The sequence below is a fragment of the Fundulus heteroclitus genome, chromosome 7, assembly GCF_011125445.2.
Source record: "Fundulus heteroclitus isolate FHET01 chromosome 7, MU-UCD_Fhet_4.1, whole genome shotgun sequence".
In the NCBI taxonomy this organism is placed as follows: Eukaryota; Metazoa; Chordata; class Actinopteri; order Cyprinodontiformes; family Fundulidae; genus Fundulus; species Fundulus heteroclitus.
In genome coordinates, this window is record NC_046367.1 from 2,734,612 (window position 1) to 2,757,377 (window position 22,766).

General features: G+C 40.5%; 1 protein-coding gene across 8 annotated transcripts in view; it reads left to right on the forward strand.

Moving 5' to 3' along the window:
- slc37a1 (solute carrier family 37 member 1) overlaps window positions 1–22,766 on the forward strand; it is a 141,093-nt gene that overhangs the window by 85,341 nt on the left and 32,986 nt on the right. For 5 of the 8 annotated variants that reach the window (XR_004931322.1, XM_036138750.1, XM_036138747.1 and 2 more), the window contains one exon: window positions 20,394–20,482. The exons of 1 other annotated variant lie outside the window; for it this stretch is intronic. Coding sequence is in view for 6 of the 7 variants with exons in the window: in XM_036138750.1 (XP_035994643.1) it covers window positions 20,394–20,482 (89 nt within the window). In the remaining variant the exon portion in view is untranslated. Of the gene's footprint in view, window positions 1–20,393; window positions 21,734–22,766 lie in introns of those variants that run through there. 2 more of the 8 variants (XM_021313334.2, XM_036138752.1) reach the window with 1 other exon arrangement.

A 22,766-nucleotide genomic window follows, 5' to 3' on the forward strand; every position in this document is an offset into this window, starting at 1 on the left:
GCAGAGTAGCGAATAAAAAATTCCAATTTACTCTATCAAATGCTTTTTCTGCATCTAAAGACATTATAATAATTTTATTATTTGTACTGTAGGAATAATCTATTAAATTAAGTAATCTGCGTGTATTTGTGGATGACTGCCTTCCTCTGATCAAGCCAGTTTGGTCTGGGTGGATTATGAAAGGAGTGACTTTATCTAATCGTTTTGCAAAAGCTTTACATATTATTTTAATATCCACGTTGATTAAGGATATGGGACGATAGCTGGTGGGCAACATAGGATCTTTGCCTGGCTTAAGCAGAAGACTGATGGTGGCAGAGTTCATATTAGCTGGAAATCTGCCATTTTCCTGAATTTCTTGCAACATTCTGTGAAACGTTGGTGCCAGAATACTCCAGAACTCCTTATAAAACTCAGTAGGGAATCCATCTGGGCCTGGAGCCTTTTTATTGGGCATGCTTGTTAAAGCTTCCTGAACTTCAACTGTTGTCAGCGATGAGTCCAGTGTTGTTCTTTGGTTATCTGATAGTTTAGGAAGTGTAATTTTATCCAGAAACTGCTTGATGACATTGTCTGATGGATTTATTTGTGATGTGTATAAAGTTTTGTAGAAATCACGGAAGGTGTTATTTATACATTCTGGATCATGTAATGTATTCCCATTGGAATCTGTAACAGCAAATATAGTCGTTTTCTCTTTATTTATTTTTAACTGATTAGCTAAGAAGCTTCTTGACTTATTGCCATGTTCAAAATTTTCTAATCGAAGTTTTTCTATTAGAAATTTGTTTTGCTTTTCAATATACTGGTTTAATTCTAGTTTTATTTTATGGATTTTACCCAACTTTCCCTCTTCCAGGGAAGTTTCTAGTAACTTGAGTTTTTCTTCTAATTCCTGAATCTTCTTGTTTTCCAACTTCTTTTTGTGAGATGAGAATGAAATTATTTTGCCTCTCATCACTGCTTTCCCTGCTTCCCAAAGTATAGATGCTGAAGTGCCTGGCAGATCATTGTGTTCTAAGTATGAAGCCCACTCTTCTTTGAAAAATGTATTAAATTCTTCATCTTTAAGCAGCGATGTATTAAATCTCCAGCTCTTGTTTTGTGGGGTTATTTTTTTATTTGTTAGGGTTAAAGTAACAGGAGCATGATCACTAATAGCGATAGGATGAATTACAGCATCTGAAACGTCCGACAGCAGCGGACGTTCTCCAAACGAGAATACGAGTGGTGAACATTTGAAAAAAAAGTATATTGCTTACTATTAGGATGAAGTAAACGCCATGCATCGCAAAGACCAAAATCACTCATGTATTGTTTGGCTATATTTAATGACTGCCAACTACGCTGAGACCCTGTTGTATTCAGCCTGTCTATTTCCTCATTTAGACCAAAGTTGAGGTCACCCCCAATAATTAGAGAACAATCCCCGTGTTTTGAAAGTGCATGGAAGAGTTTGTGGAAGAATGAGGGTTCATCAACATTTGGACCATATACACTAACAATACATAACTTCTGGTTATGAATAGATATTTTAATTATTATGAATCTACCTTCGGGATCAATAATTTTGTGTAATATTTTAAAACTAACGTTTTTGTGGATTAAAATTGCTACTCCTCTCTGTCTAGAGTTATAGCAGGCAGCAAACACATCAGGGAACTCAGGTGAGTTAAGATCACTTACAGTTGTATCTGATTTATGGGTTTCTTGCAATAAGACAACATCTGCCTTTAATCTTGTAAGCTGGTTAGAGATCTTTAGCTGTTTTTCCCTGGTGCCTGCTCCATGCACATTCCATGACACAAACTTTACATTCATCATAGGTGAAAGTGAGAAGTTGAAAAGTGCATGTCCTCAGAAGAATAGTTATACAAAGACCCAGGTAGCATCATCTGACGTGCTTGTGATTTCTTGGTCAGCAGGAAAGGAGCAGATGAATAATATAAAGAAAGACAGAGAATTAAGAAAGTGCAAAGAGTGAGAAAAGATGAAAGAGAAATAACCATCACCCATGCCTCGTGTACCCAACCGTGACTAACAACCATACCGTGCCAACGTGCTCTTGAGCTGTGCGTTTATTTGTTTTATCACCGTGTTCGGAACACATTTTTTTATTTTTTTTCCCCAAGCGTAACAAGCTATAAATCCACCCTTTGTGCATCTAATAAAGCCAAGGAGTGATCTTCTGATCCCTGAACAACTGACAATTGATATAAAGTTTGTCAACTGCAACGTTAGCTCTGACGCCATCATTAATGTATTTTTTCCTGATTGGAAATAACACTCGCCTACGGTCTAGGATTTCCTTAGGAAACTGGTCATTAACACGGAAATCCGTTCCTCTCAATTCGCGGCCATAGCTTTTAACAAACACTTTTTGTTTATAATGCTCAAATTTGGCTACAATTGGATGAGGGCGGATTTTATCGGGTTTCTTACCTCCGAGCCGGTGAACGCGATGAAAGGTGATGTTTTTTACCTGATCCGCAGGTATTTTCAGCTTCTGCTGGAGAAACTCACGTATAGCAAACTCAGGGTCCTCTTCTTGGCGCTCCGGGATGCCTGAAAAGACGAGGTTGTCTCTCATACTTCGCGACTGTATGTCCAGAATGGATTCTTTCATCTTCTTATTTTCGCCGGTCAACCCCTCGGTTAGCTCTGTGACTTTCCCCCTCAGCGCGTCATTCTCCGCGGCAACAGAAGCTAGCTGGACTTGGCTAAATTCGACCGCTTCTCTCAAAGCCTGGTACTCTTTATGGAGCACCTCTACCAAGGCGAGGCGAGCGTCCAGGCTGGTAAGCTTTTTGTCGATGGATTCCAGGACGTCGCTGTAGCTCCTGTCGGGAGACAGAGTGGAAGTTGAGGCACCGGTAGAGCTAGACCGGGTTCGTTTGAGTGAAGGTGTGTTTGTGGCTGCGGGATTTTTTTTCTTCCCCATCACAATGTTGTCAAAACACTCATCCAGGTAGCTCTCCAGGCTCGTCAAGGTCTCTTTTTCCAGTTTGTTCCCTCGTGAAAATGAGACAATTGTTAATGTTTAAACTTTACTTTGTTTAATTTTCAGTTATTGGTTATTACTTACCTGAGTGGATTTAATTTTGAACTACATGTATGCCGCCATTTTACTTACGCACAGCTCGCAGCTCTCGCGAGATCTCAGCCGCTCATCTCCTCTCCTCCCCTAAAAGTGCTGAAAGCCTGAGTTACTTTACAACTGTTCCAACAACCTTGAGTAATGCTCCTTCTTCTAATCCTTAAGGTTGGATAACAACTCAATGGCGAGAGCTGGTCATTGCTGACTATAGAACACAATAACACGGCAAGAGTTCTCCATGTGATGTCTATGCTCCATTAAATAATCGGGGAAAAGTAGGCGGCGGCAAAGGCTGCTATAGACGGCGATTTGCCGCCGTTGACCGGCTGCTTTTGACTGCCCTGTATATATATGCAGATTATCTTGCTAACAATATTAATATGCAGGGTTAAAAAAAAAAAAACGGATGTTAGAATATAATATGAAAATCTAAACTAACCGGCCGCCTGTGCTACCTTATCTAGTAAAGCTTCATCGTATTTTATTATACTATGCAACCGGGGTTGATTTTTCAGCGAGGCTCCCCCCAGAGGGCGAAAGTAAAAGTGCATTGTTGTAAAGATGCTCAGCTGTTATCCTGGTTTCTCCGTCAAGCCAGGCGCGGTTGTTTTGAGCTTAGCAGACAAGCAAACGCAACAAAAAGTCGAAAAAACGGCAGTACAAACGATGACTAACACATTGAAAGTATGAACATGCACAGAGAGAGAGAGAAACCATTCCAATGTTACTTACAATTGCATCAGCAGAAACGCGAGGTCCGCATCAGCCTTGCAGCCTTCTTTTTCTTTTAGCTCTCGCTATTCGGAAAAAGCTTGCCCAATGTTCACCCGTGTACGACTCCTCTCTCTGTCCAGAGCCCTTTTCCTCTTTCTTGCCTGCTCCGACATGGGCTTTCGCTGTTTTCTCATTGGTTCCGCCATGATAACTGCACAAATATCGCCACTGCGCTAGCAACGACCATGCCTTTCACTGGGGGCGTGTAGCAGTTCTCGCCGTAAAGCAAGACCGACTCTCGCGATGCACCAGACTTCTGAGCCTGTGGGTGCGGGCCGAGGGCTCCTGCAATTGCAAGTACGGTATTTCCCCTACAGACCACCAGGGCGGCCGAGAAAACCTTTGTTCGACCTGAAATGACTCATTTAATCATCCAAAACGGTATGGAACACATTAATTAACTGAAAAATGTTGCATAGTATGCCTTTAATAGGGTTAGTCATCTTCAGTTCGTGTGCTTGGTTTAAATGAGTCCATGGACACGTAGCAAAACAAAAAGAGTCCGTCCCGATCACAGGGCTCCTTTCCGTTTGGCATGAGTCTGTAGCATACGCATGAGTGCATGGACGTGTCCAGGCGGCCGGGGATCAGCCCTTCGGATGGCTGCTGTCTGATGTCATCCATCTATACATCGTTCCCACAATCCACCTTTTCAAAATAGGCACAACACAACACACAAACAAAAAGATTACAATCAGCGTTATTACTAAAATTATTCCTGTTTTCGCAGCCAATGCTCCCCATTCTCCTAAAATTTCTTCCAGACTTTTCCACTACCAGTTTCTTCTACCAGCATTCTCTTTTACGTCTTCTCTTTCATAAGTTTAACCATTACTGCCCTAAAAGAACCTTTAGGAGCTGTATTCATGGGAATATATGTACAGCATTGATTACCAAAACATGTGACAAACACCTCCCTTGCTAAAAGCCAATCTAAAGCTTGTCTGTTTTGCATTACCATTCTACTTGTTTCATGTAATTGATCTTCCAGTGCCATAAATCCTTTAACTGTGAAATTGATCATCCTTTGCTGATTATCGTAAATGTAATTTATCCATTCAACATTTTTATTAATAGTAATTTGAGGTAAAATAGACTCAAAACCTGCTTTAATTTCATGTTGTGCTTTAAATTCATCTAGAATTCCTCTTGGTTGACTGATAAGATTTAATTTATTCCGTAATCTCCTAGACTCAGACCAGACCTAATTTTACCTATTTCAATTTGAGCTAATTCTTTTACCCCTTCATACACTAAAGTTATCGGTACTTTCATTCATACTAATGCACAGAGTCCTACCCACTTAAGTGGTAAGGTGTTCATTAGCATGTCGTCACCACACATCCAATAACTGTCTGCCACTGGATACGTTTGATCTCCTAAAAAGAAAAATTTGGGAATAGTAATAGTTATTTTTTGCAGTCCTCTTATATAAAATCTGGGTTTTCAAACCAAATGGGCTTTGTAGCAAACACTGGTGTTACATTTGCATGCTTAAACCAAGATAATACCCAGGTTACATTGCATTTTACAGTGGTGTTTCCTACATTAATTCCCTCATTGTCCTCAAAACCTCCACTGGTTTTGAGGACAATAGAATCATAATCTATTTCATAATCAGTAGGTGGAACATTATCTGTAGCACTAATGTTAAATTCTGCACACAATGATTCTAATTTATACCCTTTCCATTTTTCTAAGTATTGATGAGAGTTTCTTGAACCATATAAAAGTCTACAACTCAAACCACACATAGGTAATTTAAAAAATGACACTGCGTCTTGAAATGAAATGAACTCACCATTCCCACATTTTTTAGGTTGTACAGATGCACATTCTTTTGAAGTGTATTTTTCTGGAATAACCATGGGTACTGCTCCCAGAGCAACAGTACAGATTAAGCAATCATTTTTAGTTAACTCTCTGACAGTACCATGCCAAACTGTACCATGTATTACGTATGGCTCTTTGCCATAAAGGATCACCCCTTGGTCTGGTTCCATGCCATTTAATATCCTGTAATTTATTTATTGCTCTTGGTGTAGCTACTTTTGGATGGCGTTTTTCATAAAACTGATCTAAACCTTCAGAGAAATCTACACATCCTTCCTTTTCAGAGCATCCATACTGTCTTGGATCCGGTTCTATGAATTCTAATATTAGGTTGTTGTCCACGTTTGATGTTACCTCAATCGGAGAAGGTACTGTTGTAAGTAATCTTAAAAGTGAGGGTTTAGTAGTTTTTAAAACTTCCTTCGTGGATTTAATTGTATTTGAAACTACTGCTATTTTGGGTTTAACTGTATTTGACACTACTGTCCGTGGATTTGTTTTAGTTGTGACGGTTGTTGGAGGTTCAGTTATGCTATTTTCAGGTCGAAGCACCGTAGGTTTTGAGTTTTCTAAATTGCCATCAACCTCTGTAGGTTGCAATTCCTTTTTACTTGTATTTACCTTTTTAGTTTTTGTCATGATTTGGGTTTGGTTATGGTTTTTGTTTGTTATTTGATCAATTACTTCACTCTCCTGCCTTAAGTGTAGTTTCTGTTTTAGGTCTTAGTTTTTGAATAGGTTGAGTTTTATTGTGGTTTGATTTTGTTTTATATTATTAGTTTATCTGGCCTGCTCCGACCATTTCTGTCACCAGTCTTAATTCAGTTCACCTGCCAGCATTCTTCCACCCTGTCACTCCCCTTCTCCAGTCACCATCGTATCAGCTTCAGTTTACTCCCAAGCACTTCCCTGTTCCTGATTAGCTCCACCCATGCCAGTAATTAGTTTCACTCCATTCACCTGATCACTCCCTTACTTATACCTGCCTCTGCCCCCTGCAATCTGCCACATCGTTTGTTTTTCCAATCCCTATCGGCGAGTCTTGTCCAGCATTCCCTGTTCCACGTTTGTTTGCCTGTTTAACTGACCACTGCTTGAGTTTATTCTGCCCGCCTGTTTCCTGATCAGACCTTTCTTTGGATTTTTGAGTTAGCCTGTCCTCTGTTTTGTAGATAGTTTCATCTGTGACTGCTTTTTGTTATTTTTGGTTATTGGACACATTCTTCCTTTTTTGGCCTGATGCCCGTTTTTGTTTTTGCATTTTTGTAAATAAATGTTCTTTCACCTAACCTCTGCTTGTCTGGTTGAATACTGGGTCCATCTGTCTCTGGTTCATGACAGTTTTACCATTATTTGTTGAAATTTGTATTGTGCTAGTTAAGATTTTAGATGCTGATGTGACTGTTAATACCTTAACTGTTAAGGTTGTCGGTTTATTAAGTCCTGATTTGGTGACTGAAGTAGGTAAAGTCACATATCCACTAGGGACGGTCATTTTCTTCACTTCTACTGGAGTTCTAGTAACCATAGTTGTTGGGGGGAAAAACAATTTACTTCTTCTGGTAAAGCTTCTTTTTTCGGTAAATTCCATAATATAGTTGAATCTACTTTTCCACTCGAGGTGATGTCTTCAAATTTCAACTCATATGTTTTGTCAATCCGGAAAGCTATTACAGCTGCTTCAATAATCCAACCGCAATCTGCATTCCAAACAGTTATTTTACATTTAATGTTTTCTTGATTTTGACTTGCTAATTGATGGCTCACATTAGCATGCGAATTACACCTCCTTCGTCTGTCACCTTTTTGCAGTAATCTAGAGATAATCACGTTTCTTTCAACCAGGTCATATTTATCACTATCTGGCTCCACATGTATCCTAATTTGATCATTAAACATTTGAACTGTAGCAGTTAACTCCTTGTTTCCTATTCGTTCTAAATCACCATTTCCTGATACTACATTGTTTTTTTTTTTAATTCTTCATTGTTAAGTCATATTTGTAATTGTCCTCAGGATCCCTGTGAGTTTCTAATTTTATTTCTACCTCAAAACCATCATCTTTCATGTACAGAATAAGTGAGCACTGGTTTATCCCATACTCTTTATATTCCCGTTTGACACTTTTTCCACACAATTTTCGATCATTGTAATAAATGTTCAGGTAAATATATAATCAGGTAATTAGCAGGACTCTGAAGAACCTGACTGCATACTGAGGAGCTAATTGTTTCATTTGATTCATGTGTGTGGTACCAGGGAACCTCTAAAAGTTTCAGGACACCGGCCCTTGAGGACCGGAGCTTGACACCCCTGCTTTATAGACTGAAGTCCCACATTTCACGGTTAGATGTCGATCGTCTCGACCCACATTACTCGTTGCTCTCTCCACTCGTGGTTGAGCTGATGCTGGCTGATGCTGTGATGCCGGCTGCAGGCTGTGAGGGTTCATCTCCGGCCTCGCTGTTGTTAGGTTCACCACTTCTGCCAACATCCACAGGTGAAATGTCATTAATACTAGTCTCATTGCTGCAAATCGTCTGTTCACACTTTTTTCCAATGTCTGGCTTCACACTGTCTGGCTTCGCACTGTCTGGCTTCACAGTGTCTCTGGCGTGTACTTTAGTACAATGAGTCAAATGATACCACGTATCACTCCCCTTTACTTGGACAGCGGTTGCGGTCGCTCGTTTGACCTCAAACGGTCCATCCCATCTCGAGCCGTTCCATTTTCGTCTGAATACCTTCACGTACACCAGGTCTACTGGTTCAACTGGTCTCTTCACCACCGACTCTGGACAGGAACTTCTGGCTTTTTCCTGCAGATAGATAGCTCTATGGATAGCAGTTAGTTGGTCCATATATGCTTTCAACTCTGTTTGTAGCTGCTCAAGTGCCGGGCCTTTGAATGGAAGCCTCCATTCAGGCACTGGCATTGTTCTGCCTGTTAGCATTTCATGCGGGGTTAAATGTGTGCTTCGGTGCAACTGCATGCAATAGCTCATTAGCGCAAGCGGTAAAGCATCAATCCAGTTTAGTTTAGTAGAAGCACAGATTTTATTCAGCTTAGCTTTCAAAGTTCCATTGATCCTCTCTACAATACCCTGACTCTGTTGGTGGTAGACTGCTCCAAAGCGTTGTTTCATTCCTAGCTTTAACAAAACACCTTTCAACACCTTTTGGATAAATGCTGAACCATTATCTGAACTGATTTCTGATAGGATGCCAAATCTCGGAATCACCTCTCTTGTCAGAAACTTAATCACTGTCTCAGCTCCCAATGTCTTTGATGGGACTGCTTCAACCCATCGGCTGAACCGATCGATCACCACCAACATGTATCTTTTTCCTTGCACTGGCTTTATCATGTCAACATAATCTATCACAAGATGTTTAAAGGGTTTCTCAGGGACCGGAATGTGACCAATCGGTGATTTTATGCCTCCACGAACATTGTTTTCTACACATATTTCACATTGGCTCAAGATTTCATCCACCATTGCTTGCATATAAGGTGACCAATAACCTTGCCTTTTCAACTACTCCATCACTTTACCTCTACCACAGTGATCCAAACCATGGACTTCTAAGGTCAACAATGTCAGCAATGCTACTGGTGCAACCAAATGTTCACTTTGTGATCGCCACAAACCACTTTCACTCATTGTTGCACCTCTCTGCGCCCAGAGAGCGTGCTCAATCGCACCTGCCTCCTGCTGCATTAGAATGATTTCTTCTGGTGTCACCATTAGTTCCAAGGTGACCACTGGTGCCAAGATAGCCATCTGGCACTTAGATGCTAGTTATGCTGCCTCATCTGCTGCATTGTTTCCCATAATGATTAAATCATAACCTTTTACGATGGGCGTTGCATTTAATTATTGCCAGCCTTGATGGCAGCATCATTGATGTAATCAGTTCTTTTAATTGTTCTTGATGTAGTACTGGACTGCCATCTGCTCTTTTGAAACCTCTTTGTTTCCAAACAGCAACAAACTGATAACACACCCCATGAGCATAAGCAGAGTCTGTGTATATGTTTGCTACTTCTCCTTTTGCTAGTTTGCACGCTTCTGCCAATGCTTTTAGTTCTGCCTTTTGAGCTGAGCACGGTTGCTCGCATTTTTCTGCTTTGACCATAGACGCGGGAAGGAGGGTGCTGCGGGGGCTGCAGCCTCCCTCGTCATAGCATCAGCCCCCCATGGTGGGGGGCTGTGGAGTTTTTTTTTTTTTCTTTTGCAAAAAAGAACATACAAGAACAATATAGAACAATAATAATTACAAACAGATACAATATCAAATGGCTTTACGGGGGCTGTGGAGTAACATAATAGACCAGTTCACGTGTGACATGACGTCAGCGCTACATCCGGGTCCCGCGGGTAGGCAAAAAACAGTACTGTTCTCGTCTACTACATGACAAAACGGGTGATTTAGAGCGTACCTTTAGCAGGGCAGTCAAAAGTAGCCGGTCAACGGCGGCAAATCGGCGTCTATAGCAGCTCCTGCGCCGCCTACTTTTCCCCGATTATACATCCCAAGAATCACCTTAGCATATGTCTCCACTGAGAGCAACATTAACGAGTGATTGAGTTCCTTGTTCCAACCGAGATGCTACTTTTCCGATCAAAACACAGACCGGTGTTATGCTGAAAAGTGCAATAAAACCGTGAGAGCCGACGTGAGTTTTGAAACTGCAAAGCTTTGTCTTAAGCGGAAGATCAATCGTGCACAGCACACAGCACCGCGTTCATAGACGAGTGTGATGCATTCACGAGCGTCAGAAAGCTATGGTGCATTCAGGAGCATGGGACATTTCAAACCTACAAGGAAAGAGGCATAAAACGGAATAGAACTTAACTCATACAGTAATGTATTTATCCAGAAACAGTGTGGGCTTTCTTACAATACTGAATGCTCTATAATTGTATTTCTGATATTTTTTGATTATGCACATCTGTTAGCTTTTTATTCTGAAAAATCTATAATATTACATATAATCTAATATTACAGCAGCAAATTTTCGAAGTTTTTCAGGGGATGCATTTTGTGTTCGTCTCTAGAATCCTCGTAGATGATATGATATCGTGTGTGTGATGAGTGCAAGTGAAATTAAACTGAGATGAGATTTCGAAAGAGCAATATGACTGAAATAAATTCAACATGTAAATTCAATTTCAAATTCCAACCCTGTATATTTATCATAAAAATTCGACTTGGTTCGTGAAGAAATGTTACGATCGTTTTTAGAACAGAACTGTGAATAATAATAAGATGAATAGACCTCACATAATCTGATCTGTTTTATGTGGTGCTAGTAATTCAAATTAAACTAATTTTATGCAAATGGAGATTACCTTGCCTTGTTAAAACATGATGATAACATCATGTGAAAAAATAATGTTTTAAGAATAATAAAAAAACAAAGGTTGTTTTTGAAGAATTGATCATTCACTTCTTTTTTTGCCTTTTATTCAATTTAAAACATGCACTCTGACTCTATTCTTTAAATAATCACCTGTCTTGAAAGCTTCCAAAATACATCAGGGAGACTATTTTTCAAAATACTCCCCTCCGGGGCTCGGGCACTGGCATGAGTGCACCCTCCTACCTGATAGTGTGTGGCCTGCTACTGTAAAAAAGTTTGACTGCCCTGTTTAGTTAGTTTATTTTTGGAATCTAAATAATGCCTAAGACTTGTTCCCGGTTGCACAGAGGCATTCCAAATCGTCGGATGTACGTTTCTGTCGTTTACCGAAGGACAGAAATGGCCGTAAGAGAAAGAAAGAAATGGATATTTTCAATGAAAAGAGTGCACTGTGGGAGCCATCATACCAAGACAGAATTTGCAGTCTACACTTCATCTCCGGTAAATACAACTTAATTCTGCACTAGTCATTGTTCTACTACTTAAATAGCGGCGGAGGGGAGGTGGCGATCGCTACTCGGGGCCGGAGAAGCGGAGTTGATGCGCTGCAGCAGTAGCACGGCGCATCATTTTAGTTTTCTTCGTGCAATCAGTGTGCAATAATGTTCACCAGACAGCGGCTCCATTACGCCCCTGTTCACGCGCGGGTGACCCTAATGTCAGCTGTCAGCCACAGCCCTCAACATAATAACGTCACGTGTTTTCCAACCGATCCATCAGCCCCCCTCGCTTGAAACAGCTTCCAGTGCGCCTGGCTTTGACTGTTACAAAATTGTCTCCTACTTGTTCTATAATTGGCATAACCTGCGAGGTTTCCAAGATGATCTCTGAAACATGACCCATCAACAAAATAAGTGACTTCCGCATTCATTATCGGAGTTGACTCTAAATCGGGTCTTAGTCTTATGTATTTCATTGTTTCTGCAAGACACTGATGTGGTTCCCCTTCATAGTCCAGAGGTACCGTGTCAGCAGGGTTGTTCGTTGTGCACCTTTGCACAGTTACGTCTGGATATGTTAAAAGTGGCATGTACTGTAAACATCTTGCCTGAGTCATCACAAACTTCCCTTGATTTATCAGTTCTGTGATTTTGTGGTGGGTCCGTATTATTACTGGGTAACCCATTGTTAAGGTTGATGCTTTTTCATAAGCGTAGTAGACTGCTGCTAGACCTTGATAAGATGGTGGCCAGCCTTGGGCCACATTGTCTAGTTTAGTGCTGTAATAAGCAATTGCTTGCTTTCGTCGTCCTACACAGGTTTCTTGCATTAGTACAGCTGAAGCGTACATGTTTTTTCTGTTGGCTACATACAGGTAAAATTCTTTGTCGTAGTCTGGCAATGCCAAAGTTCTTGCCACTTGCATTTCCTGTTTTAGTGTTTCAAAAGCTATTTTTGCTTCAGTTGTCCATTTTAGCACTGCTTTCAACGACTGGTTTCCTGTTTCATTTATGAGTTCTCTAAGCGGTACTGTTTTTTCCGCATAGTTTTCAATCCAGTCTGCATTGAAACCTGTCATTCCCAAAAATGTCATCATTTCGCCGACTGTCCGTGGACTTGGAGCTTTACTGACACCTTCCAGTTGAGAAGGTGAAATGCCAACGGTTGCTTGTGATATTTGTCTTCCTAGGTAATCTTCCTTTGGTTGACAAAACTGTAGTTTTTGTTTGGAGACCTTGTGTCCTCCCTCTGCTAATCTTTGTAGAACTTTGATTGAATCTTGATGACAGTCATTTAGTGTGTATCCACAGATTAACAAATCATCCACATTAACAAATCACATTAACCAGATTAACAAATCATCCACATACTGTAACACAGTTCCAGTTAAATCGAGTCCTTCCAAATCATTTTTTAGCACTTGATTAGATATGTGTGGGCTGAGTTTAAACCCTTGAGGCAATCAGGTATAACTGAGTTTTTTTTACCTCTGTAGGTAAATGCGAATAAATGTTGTGACTCTTCCGCTAGCGGAATGCTGAAAAATGCTGAACAGAGATCAATAACGGTGAAAAAACAAGCTTCAGTTGGTACTGAATTTAAAAAGAGTTTTTGGATTTGGCACGTCCGATTCTGCATCTACTATTATCTTGTTTATTTCTCTTAAGTCATGAACAAGACGGTTTTTGTTTTTGTCTGCTTTCAGAACTGGAAAAATTGGAGTGTTGCATTGACTTTCGACTTCCACCAGCACACTTGCTTGCATCAATCCATCAATGGTTTTCTGAATGCCTTGTTCTGCTTCTGGTTTTAATGGGTATTGCTGGTGAAAAAGGAAACCGTGCATTTGGTTTTATTTGAACTGAGACTGGCTCTGCAGATTTTACTAAGCCCACATCTGTGTCATGTTTAGACCATAAGTGCTCGGAGACATGTTTTAGCATGTCCTGCATTAATGGTTGATCTTCAGAGGAACCATCTTCCTCAGACTGATCTTCAACAGGCACTGTCACAACTTGTGGTTTTGATGTCATTGTTGCTTCACATAGGATCTTGATCATTGTTCCATCTCACGATTGTGAAATTAATGGGTTATCTGTGTCCTCCCATGATGTTTCAGTTGCAAGTTTCATCATTGGTCCCAGATCTTTTGCATGAAATCCTTTATTTACAAACAATGTAATGTGTGGTACTGATTCTGGAACATTGTACCATTGTACCACATTGAAATGAAATCATTTTGTTTCAAATTTAAATCTGCACCTTGGTTTCCAATAACAATGCATTGTGTTTCAAGATTAACAGTTCTGTCTTTTGTAGAACTGTCCCATTTTCTTCGAACTCCATGGTCTTTGAAATTTCATAGAACATGGTGCAGTGATAATCTAGAAAAGGTTTTCGGGCTTCTGGAATCTGAGCTTTAATGTACCGGCCCCAGTTAGTGACTACATCTTCAACTGGGCCTGAAATGTCCCCTAGCCAATAAACATTAGCTTCATGTGTTTGCACGTACACCTGAAGATCCAGACCTGTTTTATCAACATACAAACCCTGAGGAGAACACCAAATTTTGAATTTCATCCTGCACAATGCATTTCTTACCAACAGGTTAATTGGTGTTTGGTCAGAGACAAGAATTGGTATTTTTATCTCATCCCCATCAGTTGCCAGTCGTACCGGAGCTGTCATTTGTATTAGCTGTCTTATTCCCGAGAACCCTACAGTTGAAATTAATTTATCAGACATGGAGAGGTGCTTTGCATAATTATGGACTTACTCACGTAAGTCTCCTGTATCGACCAGCATCTGTGTTTCTTTTTCTTCAATTCGAATTTTTAACATAGGTTCATTTTCAGCACTGGCACTGGCACATTTTCGGGCACTGGTTCTCCCCTGTAAGGCTCTCTGGGCCCCCCTAGTAACCAAAATTTGGTGGGTTTACAGGACGTTTTGTCGGACCTGGACGGAACCGGCCACGCGATTGCCTTCGGTAGGTGCTGTTGCCTCCTGGGCAATATTCGGCACGATGTTCATTGCATGTCCAACATGCTCCCATTATTCCAGGTGCACCAGACCTGGCTCTGTTAGTCCAGGCGGGACCTCTTTGCTGTCGTTCACGAGGCCTATATGGCTGTGAGTTAAATGCTTGAGGATAAACATTCACCATGTGTTGTTGCAGCTGGGTTGGTTGAGGAGCCGGAAAACTCCTTTGTGCCTGATTTGTCACATCAGGTGCAGGTTCTGAAAAACCTTGGGGTGGTGACACATGTTCAGTCGCTTTAATTATTGTACCTTGAGTCTTGACTTTGTTTTTTCCTGACAGTTCTCCAAGCTGCATTTGTGCCAGTTTTCTCTGAACGTTTTTATCTTGTTCTGCAATCTTCATCTCCTCTCTTCTGTGTTTCTCAACTGCATGTATCAGATGATCACGGAATTCTCTGTGTGGCATTGACTTCAGAGTCACCACATCCTCGAGCCTGCTTCTCACTGGACCAGGCATTGCTTCAACGATGAAGTTCCGGAACAGAGTTGTCAGCACAGGGCTTTTATCAATTTCCTCTTCTGTTTCCTGCTTCCATCTTTTCATCTGCTTTGCGATACAAGTGGCTGGGTTTTCTGTGGCATCAATGGGATTCGCCTTCAAGGCTTTCGAATCAATTTTCATTGGAAATTCCTTCCGGAGTGCTTCCCACAGTGCTGTGCGAAATAAATTGAATCCAATTCAATCCGCTCTCTGTTGGAGCATCCACGCAAAGTGTTCCTTTAAGACGTTTTCCATGGTATGTGTTCCCATGCACTGTGCAAAAACAGCCTTTAGATCGCCAATAGCCAACATTTTCCCCACATTTAACTCTTCAAAGACCTTTATCCACTTGCTGGCACCCTTGTTAATGTCTGGCAATTTTGCAACCATTCCGACCAAGTACTGGCTTGTCCATGGCACATAGTTTGCTAAATTCCCTTTTACGAGTATTGGTAATTGTTTATTATCAGTGTATTGATCAGGTGAATGTATGTCGGGTCTGCATCTTAGATTAGAAAAGAAAATGAGATATAGGTATGTAATTTATTAACTCATCTTGATCAAGGTGTGGTTTCTTAAGTAAAGGTTTAATAACAGCTACTTTAAAAGCCTGTGGTACATATCCATTCACTAAGGATATATTAATCATGTCTAAAATAGGGCCATTGATCAAAGGGAATACCTCCTTAAATAACTTGGTTGGGATTGGGTCTAACATACAAGTAGTAGTAGGTTTAGATGAAGCTAACATTTTAGATAGCTCAGAAAGCTCTACTGCTGCTTTAGAGCTCAAACACAGATCAGGTTCTAAAGATTCCTCCAACACTGCCTTACTTCCTGAGGATGAGGTAATTTTTGAACTGATCTGCATACAGCCGCAAAGTGTCCTTTCTCTTGACATTTTCTACATTCAACATCTTTTGCTGGGCATTCAGTCCATTAATGTTTTGGGGTTTTGACACACTTCCCACACTGTTTTGACTTGGTTGATGTAGACTGAGACTGAAAATGACTTGCACATTGAGTAGACTTCTACCTATAAACTGGTCTCTTACTGTTATGGGAAACTGCATCCAATTTCCCCGGTGAACTGGCTGACCACAGGACTGGTTGTTTCTTTTTTACCTCCTCATGCTGCCTCACTTGCTAACGCTAATGATAGCCTAGCCTGCTAATACATGGATGTCAAGTATTGTTATCCACTATGGCAGGGATGTCAAAGTCAAATACACCGAGGGCCAAAATAACTAATTTGCTCCAAGCTGAGGGCCGGACTTTTTTAATGTTTATTAAAACATATTGAAATGATCGCACATAGCCTATTAAACCAAGACCTAACACAGTGTATATTATTTAATAATTAAATGAATAAAGCAATATTTTCTTATGAATCTCAGTAATTTCAATTGAAACCATTATTCAACAGGCAAACAGACATAAACAAACTTCCTTCAAAGAAAAATCGCATGTTCTGTACATTAAAAGAATAACGCCATACTTTGTTATGGCTCTGTCAGTAACCTCAAGGGAAAACATTTTCAATAGGCAAACGGCAAAACATTTTGCTTTTAAAAACAAAATGTTTCTTAATATCAAGATAAATACATAAATAAAAGTGCATGCATTATAAACTGAAAATGCATTATTGTGCTGCTTTCAAATAGGCTGAAGTCGGTTGTCTAGGAAGGCGGAGGGCACTGGAGCGCCACAGAATCAGCTGTAGATCAGCAAGAGGGTGCGCTGTAGACGGATCGCCTGTGGCCTGTGGGCCTGTTCTAATAGTAATTAAATATCATCCAGGGGGCCATAGATAATTAATTCGCAGGCCGGATCTGGCCCGCGGGCCTTGACTTTGACATATGTGCGCTAAGGAGACAGAATGCAACAGGCAAAAAGCAGCACAGAGAAAGAGACCATATCGTTTTAAAGGTGTAGGGACATTTTAAATTTTACCAGAAAAGTACTATAAGGCTTGCTACTCCACACTACTTCAGACATTTTAAATTGAGAAAGCTTTCTGGATAGGAAGCGACACGTCTTCAAACTTCGGGAAAAAAAGTCCAGTTGTTTTGTTTTTTTAACTTTTTTGGAATGACCGTGACCTGGATGACTGATAATCTTCACCAGCATATTTAGCAGAAAAGAAAACTGTACAGCAAGCTGCCTTGTATCGACTGAGTTTCGAGCTGCTGAAGATTATTCGCTGCTTGGCCCCAACCTTTCCTCTCTCACCAGGATTCATTTTGATTGGTCAACATGGCGGCCAAACGATCAATCACGTGAGGGACATACCATTGTGTGAAAAAGAGAATCAGAATCAAGTTTATTGCCAAGTAGGTTTGCACTTACAAGGAATTTTACTTGGTATTGATGGTGCAGACAAAATAAAATAGATATATACACAGAAAGCTATATACACAGTAGACTGTGCGTTACTGCAATGCAGAAGGTCTGGAGATGCTACGTTGGTGTAGCTTGATTGTCAAGAACGGGGGAGGCAGTGTCACGGGCGGCTCTTGGCCTTGTTGATAAGGCTGGTAGCGGATAAGAAAAAAATGTTTTTGTGACGCGAGGTTTTGGTCTTGATGGACTGCAGCCTCCTGCTAGAGGGAAGTGTCTGAAATAGTTTGTGACTGGGGTGAAGGGATCAGCCACAATCTTCCCTCCACGCCTCAGAGTCCTGGAGGCGTGCAGATGGAAGCCAATCACCTTCTCTGCAGACCGGATGACACGCTGCAGTCTGTCCTTGTCTTTGGCGGTGGCACCAGCGTACCAGATGGTGATGGAGGAGGTGAGGATGAACTCAATGATGGAGGAGTAGAAGTGCACCATCATTGTTCTTGGCAGGTTGAATTTCTTCAGCTGCCGCAGAAAGTACATCCTCTGCTAGGCTTTCTTGGTGAGGGAGTTGATGTTCAGCTTCCACTTTAGGTCCTTGGAGATGATAGTTCGCAGGAAGTGGAAAGACTCCACAGTGTCAATTGTGGAGTCACAGAGGGTGATGGGGATAGCTAGGGCTGAGTTCTTCCTGAAGTCCACAACCATCTCCTCTGTTTTTACCGCGTTGAGCTCCAGGTTGTTCTCCCTGCACCAGGTCGCCAGATGGTCAGCCTCCCACCTGTAGGTGGACTCGTCACCATCAGAGATAAGTCAGATGAGAGTGGTGTTGTCCGCCAACTTCAGAAGCTTGACAGACTGGTGACTGGAGGTGCAACTGTTGGTGTACAGGGAGAAGAGCAGAGGAGAAAGAACACAGCCCTGGGGGGAACCAGTGCTGATGAGCTGTGAGTCGGAGACATGTTTTCCCAGCTTCACGTGCTGCTTCCTGTCAGACAGGAAGTCTGATCCACCTGCAGGTGGAGTCAGGCACATTCAGCTGGGAGAGCTTCTCCTGAAGCAGAAGCTGGGATGATTGTGCTGAAGGCAGAACTGAAATCCACAAACAGGATCCTGGCGTAGGTTCCTGCAGAGTCCAGGTGCTGGAAGATGTAGTGAAGGGCCAGGTTGACAGTGTCGTCTCTAGACCTGTTGGCTCTGTAGGCAAAGTGTAGGGGGTCCAGGAGGGGGTCAGTGATCTCTTTCAGGTGTGAAAGCACAAGACGCTCAAATGACTTCATAACCACAGAGGTCAGAGCGACGGGTCTAAAGTCATTAAGTCCTGTGGTCCTTGGCTTCTTGGGAACAGGGATGGTAGTGGAGGATTTGAAGCAGGTTGGCATGTGACATGTCGTCAGTGAGGCGACATGAGGGGTGCAGCAGGGCCATACCATTATGTGAAAACTGAGAGGTGCAGTGAATGCAGCTGTGAGTAGAGGGTGAGTTTATTAGGTTGTCCTGTAAAATTAACTATGAAGGACAGGAGAAAACAAAAGCATCTGGCTGCAGTTTAAAGATGCTGGAGACAACAAAGCAGAGCTCCTTCACTGCAGAATGAAAATAATTTTGAGAGCAGGTTCCACTACAAACCTGCAGAGACGTATCAGGGCTTTCAATGTAGAAGAGAGTTTGAACTGTTCAGTGGATATCTTTTTAGTTAATTTATGTAACAAAAACGTTTGACTAAAATATTACATTATGATGTTGATCAACTGATGTTTTTTTTCTTAAATTTCTAACTTAAAAAACTTTGCCACATTCACTCCTGAATGTCCCCATTGTGGAATAGTAACAGTATTTCAATTCTAATAAAATAGGTAAGAATGGTTTGAAAAAAAGTGGTATTTACTATTCCTGAATGTTTTAATTTTTTTATTTTCATTTTTTGATGAATGTGTAATGATTTTTGTCCATTTGTGGACTAAAAAAACTAAGAGTGTAACTTGGCCCTGCAGTACACTAGAAGGGTTCTGTTTTATGTGAATAGAATTATGTTTTTTTAATCTAAAAAAAAATATCCAGAATGCAGTATGCAAGTAAAACTATATGCATTTTTTGTTTGACTGTTCACTACAGCAGCAGCTGAACTGTATCGATATTAAGTCAACCAGAAACGGATGAGCTTTTAACATTTTGATCCTAGAACGTTTTAGTTGCAGATTTATCCTTGTTGTAAAAAAAAAGAGTTACTAATTAGGATTTTTTCATTTATTTCTATTACTCGTAAAATAAATTAGATGATTATGTGAAAAAGTGTAAATTTTTATTGATTACTCGATTAATCATGAGGATAATTGATAGAATAATCGATAACCAAAATAATCGTTTATGACAGCCCTATTATGGAGTGGGGCTGTTTTTAATCTTAGTTCCATTGAAGAGAACTCTCAATGCTTCTGCAAACCATGATATCTGAGACAATGACATGCTTCCTACTTTCCATCATGACTGCACACCAGTGCACAAAGTAAGGTCGACAAAAACCAAGATCAGCAAGTTTGGTGTGGAAGAACTTGACAGACCTGCACAGAGGCCTGACCTACATCCGAAATAACCTTTTTTTGGCTTAATGAGAGCAGAGACTGCGAAGGGTGGTTCCACATCAAATTGAACCTTAAGGAGTTAAGAATGGGATCAATATGTCTGAAGACATAAAACTCAATATTTTTGGCAATATGATGTATACATTTAAGTGCAACACATACAATTCACTGTGATAAGATATCTGAATGTGCATGTGTAAAGAAATGTTTCAGTACTGTAGTTTAGGCTCGCCTACTGTTTAAAAGCAACACTAAATCGCTTTCCTTAAATGATTCCAGTCAGTTCAGCAAGTTCAGTGTTAATGATATTATTTGTGACTGTAAAACGTAATGACACCTGATCTCTGTGGATCTAAATTATGTTTTTTATCTTCAAAGGCTGAAGGAGCACTGAGCACCCTGGTTGCACTGCTACCACACACACAAACACCTCTGAAACAGAAGTTTCTGGCAGCATATGACTATAGGTGAGACTTGAACTCTTTCAATGCCCAGGCAACAAATTGATCATTCAGATGAAAGGGTTTTAATGTGGGGTTTTTTTTCTTGTTACTAAAAGAGACAGTAAACCGCCCTATTAATATGAAATACTTGTTACAAACATGACGTTTGTATTTATGCTTTGTATCACCATTGTGTCTGAAAATATTTGAATAAGCCATTTTTGCAATGTCCTGCCAGCAGGACCAGATATAGCCAGACCACTCAACGCTTTCACCTCTACTGCCATTTTGTTTTGTTTTTTGTTTATTTTTTTATCCGTGTTGGCTCTTATGTTTGTTCTAGAGTGCCATGTTAAATTGATAAAGTGATGCATCTATCAAAGTCAACGCTCAGATCAGAAAAGCACAGACAACATCTCTGTATGTATATGAGAATTGTTCTAGTTTGATGAAGACCTACTCTTCCACCTGTCTCCACTCATGGATAGATTGTAAATTATGGGCCAAACACTCGGTTTGGAAAGGTTAAAGTGAGTTTGTAGCTCTAGCAGTTTGCTGTCTACATGCCTCCCAAAAGACCCATTGTTTTTCAGCAGCTAACCACTGAAATCAAGCTGCTGCTGTAATGCCATGTTTGCCTTACTAAACCAAAGAGACTAGGATCACTTTATTAGTTGAGATGAAGGGACCTTAATCTGTGTATTTCATTTTGATTAATATTAGATTTTGTCATTATTCTTGTAATGGGGGCACAAAAGCTATATTTTTCTCAGATGCTAAGAGGAACAGGGTTTGTTTGTGGTGGGGAGAGGGTGTAATATATTGTGAATGTACTTTTCAGATTAGAAGGCTGGCTTTACAGATTTCATGGGTTTATTTTGTAGTGCAATTTTTGTAAGGTTTTTATTTAATGCATGCACATAATGATTAAGTTGCAACATTAAATCTATTATCTAATTTATCATTTTGGAAGATGATCAGTCCTTTCATGAAAAAATGGGAATCTCTCAGGGTATTTTTCTATTTTATTTAATTATTTATGGTCTGTTAATTTATTAACCACTTAGAAAATTATCATTTTATTTTTCTTACAAGAGCACATGTGTATATTTGTTGTGTATGTAATGGTGTTAGGGCTTGAGTACTTGAAATTTTGTGTGCCTTGTTTGATGTAACTGCACTTGAGTTCAGAAAGAAAATCACAGATGTATGATTTCTGGAGTTGATTGTTCATGGAGCATACTGGGAAAATGAATAAACATTTGTTATGGGGGAGTTGTGTTTTGATGGTCCATTTTGCAGGAAGAAAAATGAAGCACTAATGTCAGCAGAACAATGAACATTTTAGGAGAAGAGAAAGCATGCATGCACTGAAATCTTCTTCTGTAGTTCATTATCAAAAAAGACTCAGTCAGAACCACAGGCTTGGTCCAGCTCAGCGAAGAGACCTTTTATTTGTGTATAACACTTATACACATGGTAATGGCCAACTGACCAGACATTGTGATCATTGATAAGTACAGAGGACAGCCGTTGTGATAGATATGGCCATACCAAATAATGGAAACATCAGGAAAAAAAATAACATGAGAAACTGGATAGTTTCTCCAAGGGCTCAGGGAAAAAACTAACAAGAGCCTGGAAGGTGAAGACAACAGTGGTGCCTGTGGTCATCGGAGTACTCTGGGCAGTAACCCCCACTCTGGAGAAGTGGCTCCAGCAGATACCTGGAGAAACATCAGACATCTCAACCCAGAACAGCACAATCTTAAGAGAAGCTAAGCTAAGAAGGACCCTCAAGCGCCCAGGCCTTCGGTAAAGGACCGGAGCTTTAGATAGATCTCACACACACGCCATGTCTGACATCAAGAAGTTGTTTATCTGGCAGTTATGGCCATGGTCTACGAGGCCCAGAGGAAGCTCTGGATCCGCTTTGCCAGATCTTGGCGTAACATGAGCTTCTCAAAACTCCATGTGAGAAAAGTTCTGTGTACTGTTTTAACAGAACCTTTATTTTTTTCTAACTTTTTACAAAAAACACTTTCTTCTCTCCCACATATTCCCCCCTTTTCACTAGTAAAAGTAGTGGAATCAAACACAGATGTGGTTACACAAGCATCCATTATAAGTATAACAAAAATATTCAAACGGGTAAGTAGTGATGGGTAGATGAGGTGTCATGAAGCGTTTCGACACTTTGCCAAACTATTGATACTGTGTCTGAGGATGCTTGTGGACTGGCATTTTTTGTTTTTTTACAAATCTATTCAAAAAAGAAGTTGTTTCAACATTTTGATATTGAGTCTGT